Source organism: Anastrepha ludens, chromosome 4, assembly GCF_028408465.1.
Source record: "Anastrepha ludens isolate Willacy chromosome 4, idAnaLude1.1, whole genome shotgun sequence".
NCBI lineage: Eukaryota > Metazoa > Arthropoda > Insecta > Diptera > Tephritidae > Anastrepha > Anastrepha ludens.
In genome coordinates, this window is record NC_071500.1 from 23,311,786 (window position 1) to 23,325,608 (window position 13,823).

General features: G+C 38.2%; 1 protein-coding gene across 1 annotated transcript; it reads left to right on the forward strand.

Annotated features, from left to right (window-relative positions):
- Positions 1 to 2,105: 2,105 nt before the first annotated feature.
- LOC128861081 (G-protein coupled receptor Mth2-like) lies at positions 2,106 to 7,715 on the forward strand. Its single transcript, XM_054098967.1, has 7 exons — positions 2,106 to 2,872; positions 2,933 to 3,086; positions 6,009 to 6,188; positions 6,266 to 6,517; positions 6,589 to 6,739; positions 7,288 to 7,476; positions 7,543 to 7,715. The coding sequence occupies exons 1-7, from the start codon at positions 2,363 to 2,365 to the stop codon at positions 7,553 to 7,555; spliced, it is 1,449 nt and encodes a 482-aa protein (XP_053954942.1). The 5' UTR covers positions 2,106 to 2,362; the 3' UTR covers positions 7,556 to 7,715.
- The last annotated feature ends 6,108 nt before the right edge of the window (positions 7,716 to 13,823 follow it).

Sequence of the window (13,823 nt, forward strand, 5' to 3'; positions counted from 1 at the left end):
TACCGGTGAGAAAATTATTTTTCCTGTTAGGGTGGTCATGGAGGTATTTGTTTCACATGAGCTTTGCGAAAAATTATTAACTTAAATTATTTATTTCAAATATTCTTCAGAATAAATTTCATTATATCAGCCAAATTCATAAATTCCTTCAACTGAATTCTCTAAAAGCAAATCCGTAAAGCCAACTTAAAAAAAAAATATATTTCAGTTCGATATACCAGCCCAGGGACGCAATACTACGAAATAAGTATGACATTTGATTGTAAATAAATTTAGTCATTGTGTTACCTTCATTCGCATACGAGGTTGTTGTTTATTGCGGTCAAAAAATGAGCTTTCAAACAAAGACCTCGCGATTGGCTTTTGTGTTCAACTTTGTAAATCTTTTATCAAAATGCAATAAAAGCTTCAAAAAAAGCATTTAAATGAGAAATGATAAGAAATCGTTCATAAAAAATATTGAAATGGAATATGAAACGACTGACGCCATTCTAGCTACGGAAACAACATTAAAAACCACATTCCTACAACTAATTTCCTATCTCATCAACTTGGAATAAACATGAGACATTGGGTACCAAAACAAGAAGTGGACATATTTATTAAAAAAATACGAGGCCGATTCAATAAGTACCCGTGGTTGATGAGAGAGGGCGTTCCAGAGGGAAATTGGTATAAGCATCGGCTGCTGCCATCTATCAAACGGCCGCAAAAAAAATTTCAGACTGAGTGATAGATTAGTTTGGATTTGGCAGCTATTCAAGTAAGACGTGTTTCGTAATTTTCGATAAGATGGAAAAAGAGCAGCTTCGTTCGCTTTTTTTGTTTTTGGATGGGAAACAATGCGAGAAGATAAAAGCAAAGTTGGATGCTGTCTATGAGGACGCTTCGGCATCTATTACAACAGTTATGTATTGGTTCAACGAATTTAAACGTGGGCGAACATCCGTATTTGATGAGGAGCGACCAGGACGCCCAGCAGGCGTGATTACCGAGCAAAACATTCAAAAAGTCCACGACATGATTCTCGCTGATCGACGAACGAAAACGCGCGAAGTAACAGAGGCGATATGTGTGGCGACCGGAACGGCAATTAATATTTTACGTGATAAGTTGGCGATGAAAAAATTGTCGGCTGGATGGGTGCCGCGATTGCTCACAAGCAACAACAAGCGGATGCGGCTGTTAACTTCGAAGCAGTGTTTGGAGCAATTTAAGAGAGATTCGAAGGAATTTTTGCATCGAGTTGTCACCGTTGACAAAACCTGGACTAAACCTTACACAGCCGACACTAAGCAAAAATCAAAACAATGGATTTCACCTGTGAATCTGCTCCAAAGAAGGCGAGGCCAGTCTCATCGGCCGGAAAAGTCATGGTGACTATCCTCGTCATCCTCATGGATTTTTTAGAAAAAGGAAGAACGATCACTGGACAATACTACAGTGAGTTATTGGACCCGTTTCACAAAAAATTGCAGGAGACACGGCCGCAGTTGCCGAAAAAGAGGGTGTTGTTTAACCTTTCCCGATAACGCACCCGCACATTCATCCGGAGTTGTCGCCGCCAAACAGCATGAATTGCGTTATGAATTGCTGCCGCATCCCCCGTATTCACTCGATCTGGCTCCCTTTTTCTTATTCCTTAACATGAAGAAATAGCGCGCGGGGAAAAATTTAGTTCAAACGAGGAAGTCATCGTGGAGGCAGGGGCGTATTTTGGAGAGTTAGACATATCCTATTATTTGGAAGGTTTAAAAAAATTGCCGGGACGGTGAGAGAAGTGTGTCATTCTAAAGGGGATTATGTTGAAAAAAAAAAAAAAATTTTACGATATCTTGAAAACAGAAGAAATTATACCGATTTTCGGACTCTGCGATCGATTTTACATAGGAATTGCACGGTTTAAGTTTTTTTTGGTCCGTAAACTGGTGTAATTATAATTGTAATTAATAAGAACTTCATTTATGAAAACCGCAAACAAAGACATGTGTGTGTGTGTATATAAAAACAATCACAATTTTTGCTGTTTCACATTAAATTTTCTGCATTGATAAGAGTTTTGCCAAATAATCATTTTATATTCGTGCGCAGTTGCAAACAAGCTCCGATCGGGATCAGAAGTGCAATTTAGTACGCAAAAGTGTTGTTTCTTCTTCGAAACTTATTTTTTTACTTCTTCTTAGTTATCGCTTAGTCGAGTATTTTATATTTATGTGTTCGCTTGCATCAAAAATATATCGCAGAAACATTCTGAAACATTGTGAAAGGCAAAGTGTGACGGTGATACTTATTAATTTCGTTTATTAACAGATGATTTCCACATTTTCATACGCAAATTTAATTCGGAATCGCTTTATGTAAAATGCGTAATAGTTCGAAGATCCAACTAATTTTGGTGACGCTTGTGGCTCAGCTTGTCCAACGATTTACAGCTGCCAACATATCAAATTGTGAATTCGAAGACACCGTTAGTCTGAAAAATATACGCCCACAGAAAGATGGCTCGTATGTTTATGAAGGAGTTCATATTCCAAAAAATTTGACAGCCTCTTATGATTATGAGAAGCGCTACGATGGAACACGGCATGTTGTTTCTCCACATATGAGAGGCTGTGTGTGTAAATTGAAGAAATGTATCAAACTCTGCTGCAAACCCGATGAATTGCTGGATATGGACTCGAAAACATGCATCAAGCTCAACAAGGGACGAATGGAATATTTACCAAAAATTTTAATGTTTACGGACAAATACCACAATAACGGTTTCATCGATGTGTCTAAAAATTTCATACACCAGCTGGGTATCCCCTGCGACACGCTTGAAGTGTTAAATCCTCTACTATACAGAAGTGACCTCACCCTTTTAATTGATGTAATGTGAATGTTGCATGTTTTGAAAAGTGTTCTTAGTAAATATTTCGATAATTTTCAGAATGGTACCTTAATACGCCCGATCGATAGGAAATTCATACCAAAAAGTGAATATTGTTTAACACCTTTCTGGTACAACGAAACTTTGAGTTTAAATCCCGTCATCTGTTATGAAAATGAGCCCATCAATGTCTTAAATCATTTGAATGTATTACGTAAGTATCGAGAAATGTAAATACACACCACGCAACTAAATGCAATTCTTTTGAGGATTAAAAAAGGATTGGTTTATTTAAATGATTTATGAACTTAAAATAAGAAAAAAACAAAGTTTACAGATATTTTATTTATTTTATTTTATTTCATAACTCAACATAAAATACAAAACAGTGTTCACTCATTTCATTGTAATGCGAAAAAACATACAAGGAATTCACGCCGCAGAGCGTATTTAAAATTTATTATTTTTTAATTTTTAGGTATTTAGTACTTTGTTGGGTATCCTCTATTATCAATTACAGTTTGAAGTCTACGTTGTATGGAGTCAACCACTATTTTTGTGTTTTCTAGACTAATTTAGTTTCACTCTCCAAGTGCCGACTTTTCAAGATCATATTTTCTTATATTTGTCTTCAAAACCGACAATAAATTTTCTAGACGTATACTTTAGAACCCTTACAAAACAAACGTATCTGCATCAAGTAAGGTGTGAGTGACTGTATATACATAATTGGCTCTTACGCCCTTTTCGGGTGTTTGGCCGACCTCCTCTTTCTACTTGTGGTGTGCGTCTTACTGTTGCTCCACAAATGGAGGAGCCTACAGTTTTAAGCCGGCTACGAACGGCGTATAGTTATTCTAAAAAAATTGGAAAATAATATACTTTACATAAGTAGTGAGACATTCATATGTCTACTGCAGAAGCTATATAAATGAGGTAGAAGACAAGACGATCTCGCGCCTTCTGTGCTATTGTCCTACTCCCTCCATATGCAGATTCACCACTTTAGGTAGTCAATTTTTTAATAAGTTTAAAGATCACAGTGCTGTGAAATTCAAAGACCTTCTAAAATATTTGAAATGTTCACGCCGGTTTTAGGAAGGATTAGGACAAGTTCTCCTTGCATCTCCTAGCATCAACTCAAAACGAAAATTTACCCTACATGACTGATCATCGTGATATCCATTCCAAAATTCCATATGTTGAGTTTCTACCGCAGCCAACCTCGGGGACCGTAGCAGCGTAAACTCGCTCAAATATGCATGACTTTGAGGATCCTCTTTCATCTGACAAGCTTATGCAGTTTTCTGAGTTCCTACACCCAAAAGTATTTAATAGTATGGTCCAGTTGAAATCAATGACCCACGTCTAAATCATCGACGAACCTCAACCAAGGGCTTGTGAAAATACTTGGTACTCTTCAAATCAAGCCAGTCAGTGGTAATAAAAAAACCCAAAACATTAATGTTGGACTGGAAACTGGCGAAATAAATGAGAATTATTTCATTTTGATTTCATTTATTAAGTCTAGGGTTACAAAACCTTGCAGAGAAGAGCTACAGAATCACTTAAATATAAAAGTTATTAAATAAAAAAATCGATTTAATATTTATTTAGGGAATATTGAAGCTTACGTTAGATGCCTCGTACACAAACATCACTGAGTGTGTTATATTGTCATTTATATTTTGCGCCCAGTAATGAAGACTCAGTGAAATAATAATGAAAATGCCTTTCTTGTTTGTCGTACTATTCTCCTTGGAGGTCGACACACTTTTGTATTTGCCACTCAGAAATGGATAACTCCGAAAAGAGCAGTTTAAAGGCTTCAGCAGCTTCTTCAAACCTTGAAAAACGTTGACTTCGCATTTTATTTTTGACGCTTGGGAATAAACAGAAATCATTAGTCAGGGCTGTAAGGTGGATTATTAATTCGATAGTTTGAGTGCTCTCTTGTGTGAGCCGCTACGTAAGAGCTCTTATTATCTTGATGAAGGAGTATTCGCTTAGTATTCCTTAATTATTCGAATACTTCTGGCAAACAAATATAACCATTTGAGAATTGACTGTTTTAAGTTTCTCTAGTGGTACAAGAATGACATGGCCATGACATGACACGATTTTTCGAAAAAAGCAGGCGACCATTTACTTTGAACTACTGCTTCCGCGAAAAACTTTTGTTGAATTAAGCTCGCATAGACCTAAGATTGATAATCTGTTTCGATGTCGTGGGCGTACTTTGAACTACCACGGCTGACTTTCTTCAAAATTTCTTTGTACCAATCGAGTCGAGTCAGAGTACATTTTTGGGCAAACTGTCCATTTACACGGTAACCAAATAGAGTAAATCTTCTTCATTACCAAATGTTTATGAAACATTAAATGAAGACTGGTTTCACTAATGTCCAAGGCAGCCTCTATCTCACGATATGTCATAAGACGATCTTGCGTTATCATTTGACACACAGCATCAAGATTGTTTCTGCTATGGCACTAATGAAATTCATCCTGCAAGGATTGACGGGCACAACTCGTTGTAACAGCATTTCACAGGGGCTAGATGTGGTGCTTATGCCAAAAGTTGAAGTAAATTGATATTGTCGCCTATATTTGTCTCGTCTCCTGTCTCGGAAATCTGCTTCGAAAATCGTAATAAATCAAGGCACGAAAATTTTCACGAGTTAATTCCATATTTTATGGGAGATGAATTTTTCAGCTCACTGAAAAAAGAAGAACTAACAAAAACATATTAAAAATACCGAACTTTACAATAAAAATATCGAATGCAAAACGTAGTGTTGCAAAGGCACAAGATATATAATATAAGCCAAACCTGGTATACTTTAAATTATACAAAAAACCGATATGATTTTTCCAGCAGACAATAAGTGTGCCAAAGTAAAAAGAAACTACTCAGAGTCATGGCAATTTCGTACATATTTCCTTGATCAGCAAAAAACAAGCGTCAGTCCACTAGAAGCACGATTCGACGATCTGGACCACTCATTCATCAGGCTTTGCCGTGCAAATCATTGTATAAGTCACTGTTTCTTCATTTGCCAAATAAATCAGTTTAGCAAAGCAGCTTCTCTTAACTTTAGAACTCACATTAGACTTTTATTTCATTTAATTTCAGTATTGGCGATTTCGCTGCCATTTTTCGTGGCGACAATTTGGGTATATTTGTATATACCTAAGCTCCATTGTCTTCATAACAGCTGCTTAGTCGGCTATCTCAGCACTTTCACCTTGGGGAGTTCAATACTGGTTTCTACACTTTGGGTGCAATACAGTACCGCAGCCTGTCAAGCCGTGGGTAAGTGGATGTTCAACTAATAATATCGCTAAGCTGAATGTTCTGGGCAAAGTTAATTTAACTTAAATGCTTTATAGGTTTCCTGTGTTACTTCTCCTTAATGTCAGCTTTCTGCTGGTTAAATATTAGTTGTTTCGACCTCTGGCGAAGCGTGCGAAGCATCAGATACCAGCTCCAACCGACCAATCCGAGGATGCGATTCATTTACTATTCGATACACGTCTGGACAGCTGCATTTGCTTTTACTATAGCGACGATAGCTATAGAGTTTTCAAGCGTGGATGAAGCTTGGAAATCGGGAATCGGTAATGGTCAATGTTTTATAAAAAGTGAGTAGACATTAAATATTGATGCTTTTTATTGATACAGTGGCTGATGTGTATAATCATTAAATGTTTAGCGAATGACTGGTCAGCCGTATTTTATTTCTATGGACCTACTGGTTTGCTGATTTTATTCAACGTTATATTTTTCACATTGTGTGCCATTGATATTTGCCAAATCAAGGAAGCTGCCCATGAGTTCGAAAGTGAAAAAAGTCAACAATACAAGTAATTCTAGTGGCTAATTAGATTAACATTGACATATATGCTAAAATCCGGTTAGATTCCTAATCTGATTAGAGAGTATTTCAACTTAGCAACTCTAATAGAAATTTATTCGATCCGAGCTCCTTCTCCAATTTGTGGTGTGCCTCTTGATGTTGTTCCACAAATGGAGGGACGTATGCTCGTAGTATTATGCCGCCACCGAAAGGCAGATGGTTCTTTTTATGATAAGCGTTTTCATGGCAGTAGTACACTCAGTACTACAGCAGTAAACATTTGCTATTGCCTGCCAAGAGGCAAGAGCTACTAGAACAAACTTTTTCTATTATTTAATGCTTCATACCCACACCTGGTTTGGTAGCCGTGCGCTACTAAGTGGTAGTTACATACAAGTCCATTCGGGTAATGCTGTCGTATGGGTTCCATGAAAAGCTTCTCATAAAAATGAAATCTCGCAATGCTGCATGTTTTGAGTTTTGTTTTCAAACGGGGTTTCACTGTACATTACTCTGTGTTATTACCTGAATTTATACATTTTCCTCTACGTATAGATTCGCTACATTTCTGCGCTTATTCATTGTGATGGGTGTTTCATGGATTATGGAGCTGCTGTCGTATTTGTTTTTTAAGGATGTAAAAGTTCTTTTTACAATCTCCGATCTATTCAATGCCTCACAGGGAATAATATTATTCATTTTACTTGTATTGAGACGAAGAATACTGGTGTTGCTGAAGGATAGGTTTGTTAATGTTATCTTGAATTGTTTTAAATAATTATTAATTGAATTTCTTTAAATATCTTTAAGGTGGAACTCATAAAAGTACTTATGGATGTATAAATAAAGCGTTATTTCCTACGAAAATTAACAATCTTTCAAGCGTAAAGTGGGCTTATCTCTCTTGATTTCCTGGAAGCATTTGCATTCATTCGCACGCAAATACTTTTAATTACACGAATGCTTATCACTAATTTCATTCACAGCGGTATTCGCAAAATACTTATAAAATTGTGTATGCATTTAGAAACAGAAAACCTAGGCATTCGGTATTGAAGACATGATTATTTTTACAGGGTGCTAAAAAAGTTAATCAAAATATTTAAGTTGGCTATATTAAGGACCAAAAGAAGCAATGAAATCTCAACATACTAAAGGTTTTGGAGATATTTTTTTCGACGTTGAAATTTAAACATTTAGATGGTCATTACAGACGACAGGTTTCGAGGTGATGTAGTTATGCCAAACCAATTAACGAGCGTTGGTAGATCTTCACGATGTCAGACGACATCTCAGGTAGTTCTAACAAGACAGCGCTGCAGCTCATTTTTCAATTGCCGTTAGAGAGCATTTACAGGAAGGAAGGGGCGGGTCTGTCAGTGTAGGCATATCATCGGTCGTCTTCGTCTAGCTCATCTAGGGGTAGGCCCAGGAAACATCCTGTTTAGACAGGTTGGGTCCAGAGGGAGAGGGGGGTTAGATGAGTCGGTTTAAGGGGGCATGTGAAGAGGTGGTTAGTGTCGTGCGGGGTACCTTCACAGGCCGGGCATGTGTTTGGTATGTCAGGGTCGATTATGGATATGTAGGAGTTTAACCTGCTACAGTATCCAGATCGTAGTTGTGCCAGTGTTACACGAGTCTCACGGGGAAGCTGGAGCTCTTCGACATTCCCATGGCAGCCGGTTCTACGTACCGGAATGACTCGGGTTTTTCCCGACCAAGGGCTGCCGCCCCAGTATACTAGCCCTGTCTAGTGAAACTCATATCATCCCACCCCTTACGTCTGTATCGTGGTCTACAATATCGCTTGTTGGTAACAATGTAGGGTAATAATTGAAAATAATAGCCTCAGTGAATCCTTTAAATAGCCTTGACTTACTTCCAACAAATCCGAGTGCCAACATATCCGAATGACCGAGTGGGTTTTAGAAAGAATTCGAATATCCTTCAAACAAAGATATCGCGCCTGCTTGGAAATTATAAAATGTGGACTTTGAACATTTTATGTAACTTGGTTTTCACTCCTGCGTGTACCAGGTCCTAAGGGTGAGGCGCGCAACCAGAACTCTTTTTCGCGAGACTTTGTATAATTATTACAATTATTATCTGGGTTTCTAAAAAAAAATTGTACTGAGACAAAAGATTTTTTTTTTTACAGAAATTAAAACTAAAAATTAAGTCCAGATCACAATGGAACAAAGAAAGATGCTTTGTGACATGAAAAAAAAATTTATTGGATTTCGACTTATGTTATTTATTTCCAGCAAATTTATTTAAAATTATTCCCCATGGGAGTTTGAGTCTCTATAGATATAAAGATATGGTGTCCTACTCAACCTTCTACAACGCTCTTGTGATATCCTTTTTCTTAAATACACTCTCTCACACTTGATCGAGGTATAGATATTTTCCGTTTGGTTTTGTGTTACTTTTCTTTTTAGAGCCGTCAGTATATATAAGTAATTTAACTCCATGTAGAGTGAAGTGGGTTCGTCAACGTGGGTTTCGGCTTTTGCTAATAATTTATTTACATTCAAAGGCAAGTGATTCCTCAAAAAAACTTCTTCTCCCTATGATATTGCCATTATCGGCCTTAACAACCGAGCTGTTAGTTTTTGCCTTCTCCAAACTGGCCCACAAAACGAAGTACCTCCTGTCATCAAACAAACAGTCGGCGCACTCGCGTATCGGAACCCACGACACTGTTGTCAGTTACGATTTCGAGGTTATACAAGAGTTCGTTTATTAAGGAACCAGCCTTAACACCCATAATAATGTCAGCCCAACGTAGAACCTCTCTTGCCGACAAGTGCTACTTTGGACTGAGTAGGCTATTGAGTAGTAAAGTCCCCTCTTGGCGAACAAAACTAACACTCTACAAGACTCTCATCATGGCCGTTCTAATGGATGAAGCAGAAGCGTGGACGATGACAACATCCGATGAAGCGACACTTGAAGTGTTTGAGAGAAAGATTCTGCGAATATCACAGGCGATGGAACGATGAGCTGTATGAGCTTTACGACGACATAGACATAGGACAGCGACTAAAGATTCAGCGGCAACGCTGGCTGGTCATGTCGTCCGAATTGATACAAACGATGCGGCTCTGAAAGTATTCGATGGGGTACCAGTTGGTGGTAGCAGAGGAAGAGGAAGGCCTCCTGTGCTTTGGAAAGATCAGGTGGAGAAGGACTTGGCTTCACCCACCTTGGACACACCAAGGTCCAACTGGCGCCGGTTAGCACGAGAAAGAAAAGACTGGCGCGACTCGGCCAAAATCGCGTGATTATCGTGCCAATAGAGAAGAAGAAGTGCACTTGTACTGATTTTCCGCTGAGCTTTAAAGCGGAAACTCTATATATATATATATATATGTAATTGGCGCGTACACCCTTTTTGGGTGTTTGGCCGAGCTCCTCCTCTTATAGGTGGCGAGCGTCTTGATGTTTTCCACAAATGGATGGTCCTACACTTTCAAGCCGACTCCGAACGGCAAATGGTTTTTATGACGAGCTTTTTCATGGCAGAAATAGCCTCGGAGATTTGCCATTGCCTACCAAGGAGCAGCGAAAAACTTTTTCTTTCCCACCCCTTTCGGCTATGGCATCCGCCATAGTTTGAAATACGAGTTCTTCTTTGTATTGACACTGAACACTTGAAATATCGGGTGATAGGAAAAATATTTTCCAATACCTTTTACTACTCGATAGTACGAGAATATTACTGCCATAAAGAAACCTTCTCATAAAAACCATTTGCTCTTCGGTAGCACCTTAAAGTGTGAGTGCTTGCCCTACTTACATATATATCCATGTCTAACATACAGGTATGAGTGGAACTAGTTTTTAAGCACTCACTTTGAAATTTCTTTCTTATCTCTTTGGCACGGATAAAAGTCTAGTCTCAATTTTTCCTCCTTTTCAACACATCTATCCACACCACACAGCAATTAGATTTACACTATCGGCACATGTTCATCACCAATTTACAAATTTCTTTCTACTTGTAAATTGAATCAGCACGCCAAGCTGAGACAAAATCTAAACACAACTTGGTGCGAAAGTGGAATGGACCAAAGTGTACCTAAAAACCGAAAATTTGCACTTTGGCTGTAAGGAGTCCCATCTTTGCCGTTTCACAAAATTGTGCTTTGCCTTTATGCATGCATTGTATTTACTTGAACATCCTTGTTATGCAAAGCATATGAATGTATAATAAGTATATATGTATGTGTGCTTATCCACACACACCTACGCCTAAAAATGTAACATTTTGCACCAACGAGCTTCCGGTTATAAAGTCAAACCACTTTGGTGTGTCAACTTACCAGACTTGCCGCTCTTTCTCTTGATGCTGTTGAGTCCTGATGCCGCTTGACAATGGCTATAAAATTATAAACACACAAGCGTTCGTACAAACTTGTGCATCAAAAGCAACAACCAACAATGTAACAAAATGCCTGCAAGTCCCAGAGGACATGCTGCTGAAATTTTGTCCACCTACGGCTAAGTGCTTTAAAGTCTGTCTGCTGATTTTGGGAAGTGTTGGTATTCTCTAATGCTATCCTAGAAGGTGTTAACTGTACATTGTATGCTGAAGGATTCAAAAGTAAGTAAAAGTTTAGTTTCAACTACTCAATCTTCGCCACACATGTTAAAGCACCAAGGAGAAAGGATGCAACTTTTCCCAATAACACAATGAAGGTAAAATGAATATTTACATATAAAAAGGTAATGCCAATTTTTATCATAGAAGATGAGATACAAGGGGACTTTCTTGCGATAAGTGTGGTTTGTTCACAGCAGCATTGGTATGCATCACTTGTAGGGTAACATCGGCAGTTAAACGCATTCAGCTCTATCCTTAGTTTTGTCCCACGCATAGCAGTTTTTATAACACCACTGAAGAACTGATGGCTCTTATGGGCAGATTTTCCATGGCAGATATATACTCGAAGGCTTGTCATTATTCATATATTGGGAAACTTTTTATGTATTACCTGAAAAATTGGATTTTTGTAACGAAATTTGACTTAATTGTTTTTTGAAATATTCCCTATAGGGATTTTTTCTCCAATTGAGTTACCTCCGAAACATGGGTTTCGATCGCTTCAAGAGCTTCTTCGACCTTCGGAAAGCGAGTTTCACGGATTTGCCTTTTCATCACCTTTTCAAATTTCAAAAATCGTCTGATAATCTAAAAGTTTTGCACTATTCAGATATGGCCCAATCGTTTAAGGCACTTCCCACGTAAGATCACGGAAAATGATGAATCTTTCACTCAGTGATTGCTACGAGGCATTGAGGGTTTGCATGTATGTAACGGTGCTAAGCATACCATAAATATGGACGTGTAATTCTCACTAAACTAATAAGACAGCATATTTGAGGATTGCCTTTTATATTTCGCACCCAATAATGAAAGCACCTCCAAAACCAGCTGTTAAAGGCTTCAAAAACTTCCTCAGGCGTTGAAAAACATTGACCCTGCATTTTATTTTTGATGTTCCGAGATTAAAAAGAAATTATTACGAGAGACAAAAAAACCATTAATTCGATTTTCTAAGTCCTCAAAAACTCTCTTGTGTGAGCCGATAAGTGAGAGCTCGCATTGTCTTGGTGTCATTGTGAGGATAGTTCGTCTTCGACGGTTGGTTTTCCTTAATTCTACGTAAACTTCTATTGTGTGCCACACAGAATTTACTGTTTTGAGTCAGTCTAGTGCTGCAATTGCGACATGACCAGATTTTCCTTAAAAATAGATGACCCTTTACAGTGAAATGCTTCTTCCGCGAACAACTTTTGTTCGACTTAGCTCGCTTGGTACACACACACTATCGATTGCTTTTTTGTTTCGACCCACATGCATAGATCCAAGATTCATCATTTGATTTGATGTCATACACGAACTTTGAACCACGGCGGCTGAATTTTTTCTACATTTCTTTACACTATCGATAAGAGTCCGGGTACCGTTTTGGACAATAGTCAAATTATGCGATATCCAACGAGATAAAATCTTCTTGACGACCAAATATTCATTTAATATTGAATATATGCAATTTTGCATGCGAAGATTCCGCCATAATGGAAACAGTGGAAATTGTATCCAAAAAAGGGTTCGAAAGAGAAAAAATTAAATTACGTGCCTTACATAGCTTTACGTTTAATTCAAAAATCCTTATAGAATGATGCAATTCACTCAACAAACTGGCAGATTTGAACAGCCGTACGTTAGGGAAACGAGAAGGCAGACTTGTATGTCCTAAAAAGGGCGGAAGTGCAATTTATTGGACTAACCCAATTTTTCGATTTTAACAGAAACAACCTAAAACAGGAAACGAAAGAAAGGGGTCCCAATAAGAACCAAGTAATACTGGACTGGCACAAATGGCCTTAATCGCTCCAAAAAGTTTCTGAACTTTAATACCAACAGAGCAGAATCTGCTTTAACCCTAGACAAAAAGGGCCTGAGGTTGCTCTGTGGAGCACTTAAAGGCCATTTTACCTGCAATAAATATTTCAATACAATAGGGCTATCTAGCACTAGTTTATGCAGGCTCTGCTGTGATGAAGAGGAGTCCATGGAACCCGTGATAGCTGATTGTGAAGCATTAACTCACAGAATGTACATAATCCTGGGCTCGTACCTACTAGAGGATGGAGACTTAAGTAAGCCCCCTACTGAGGAGCTGATTCGATTCCTTGCAATACTAAATAATTGAAATTAAGCACTTGGGGGCGCACAATAAATTAATCTGGGTGCAGTGCATAAACGACTTAGTCTAACCCGTACCTCTATAGCCATTACAACTACTATGCTGTTTCCAGTAATGCCCGAGGATGCCTCTGTTTCGCGATATGTCACTTGACGATCTTGATGAATATAAAAGGCTACCTTCGTAAATTGTTATAAATGCTCCTAGAAGTGGCATTTCGGTTACGAAGCCGTTATTACCTACTTTTCGTGAGCCGAAATTGTCATACATCATTGCCCTTCACCATACCAAAGAGGCTTAGCAAATAACCGAGTTTTTGACTCATTTATATTCATTTTTTCAGGCAGTCCACTCGATAATATTTACGATGCG

What these genes read in the sequence shown, in the direction of transcription:
- LOC128861081 (XM_054098967.1), top strand. Translation starts at nt 2,363, where the DNA reads ATGCGTAATAGTTCGAAGATCCAACTAATTTTGGTGACGCTTGTGGCT. An exon ending in TGGTCAATGTTTTATAAAAA is followed by an intron (nt 6,518 to 6,588) that starts GTGAGTAGACAT and finishes TTAAATGTTTAG; the next exon opens with CGAATGACTGGTCAGCCGTA. An exon ending in GAAAAAAGTCAACAATACAA is followed by an intron (nt 6,740 to 7,287) that starts GTAATTCTAGTG and finishes CTCTACGTATAG; the next exon opens with ATTCGCTACATTTCTGCGCT.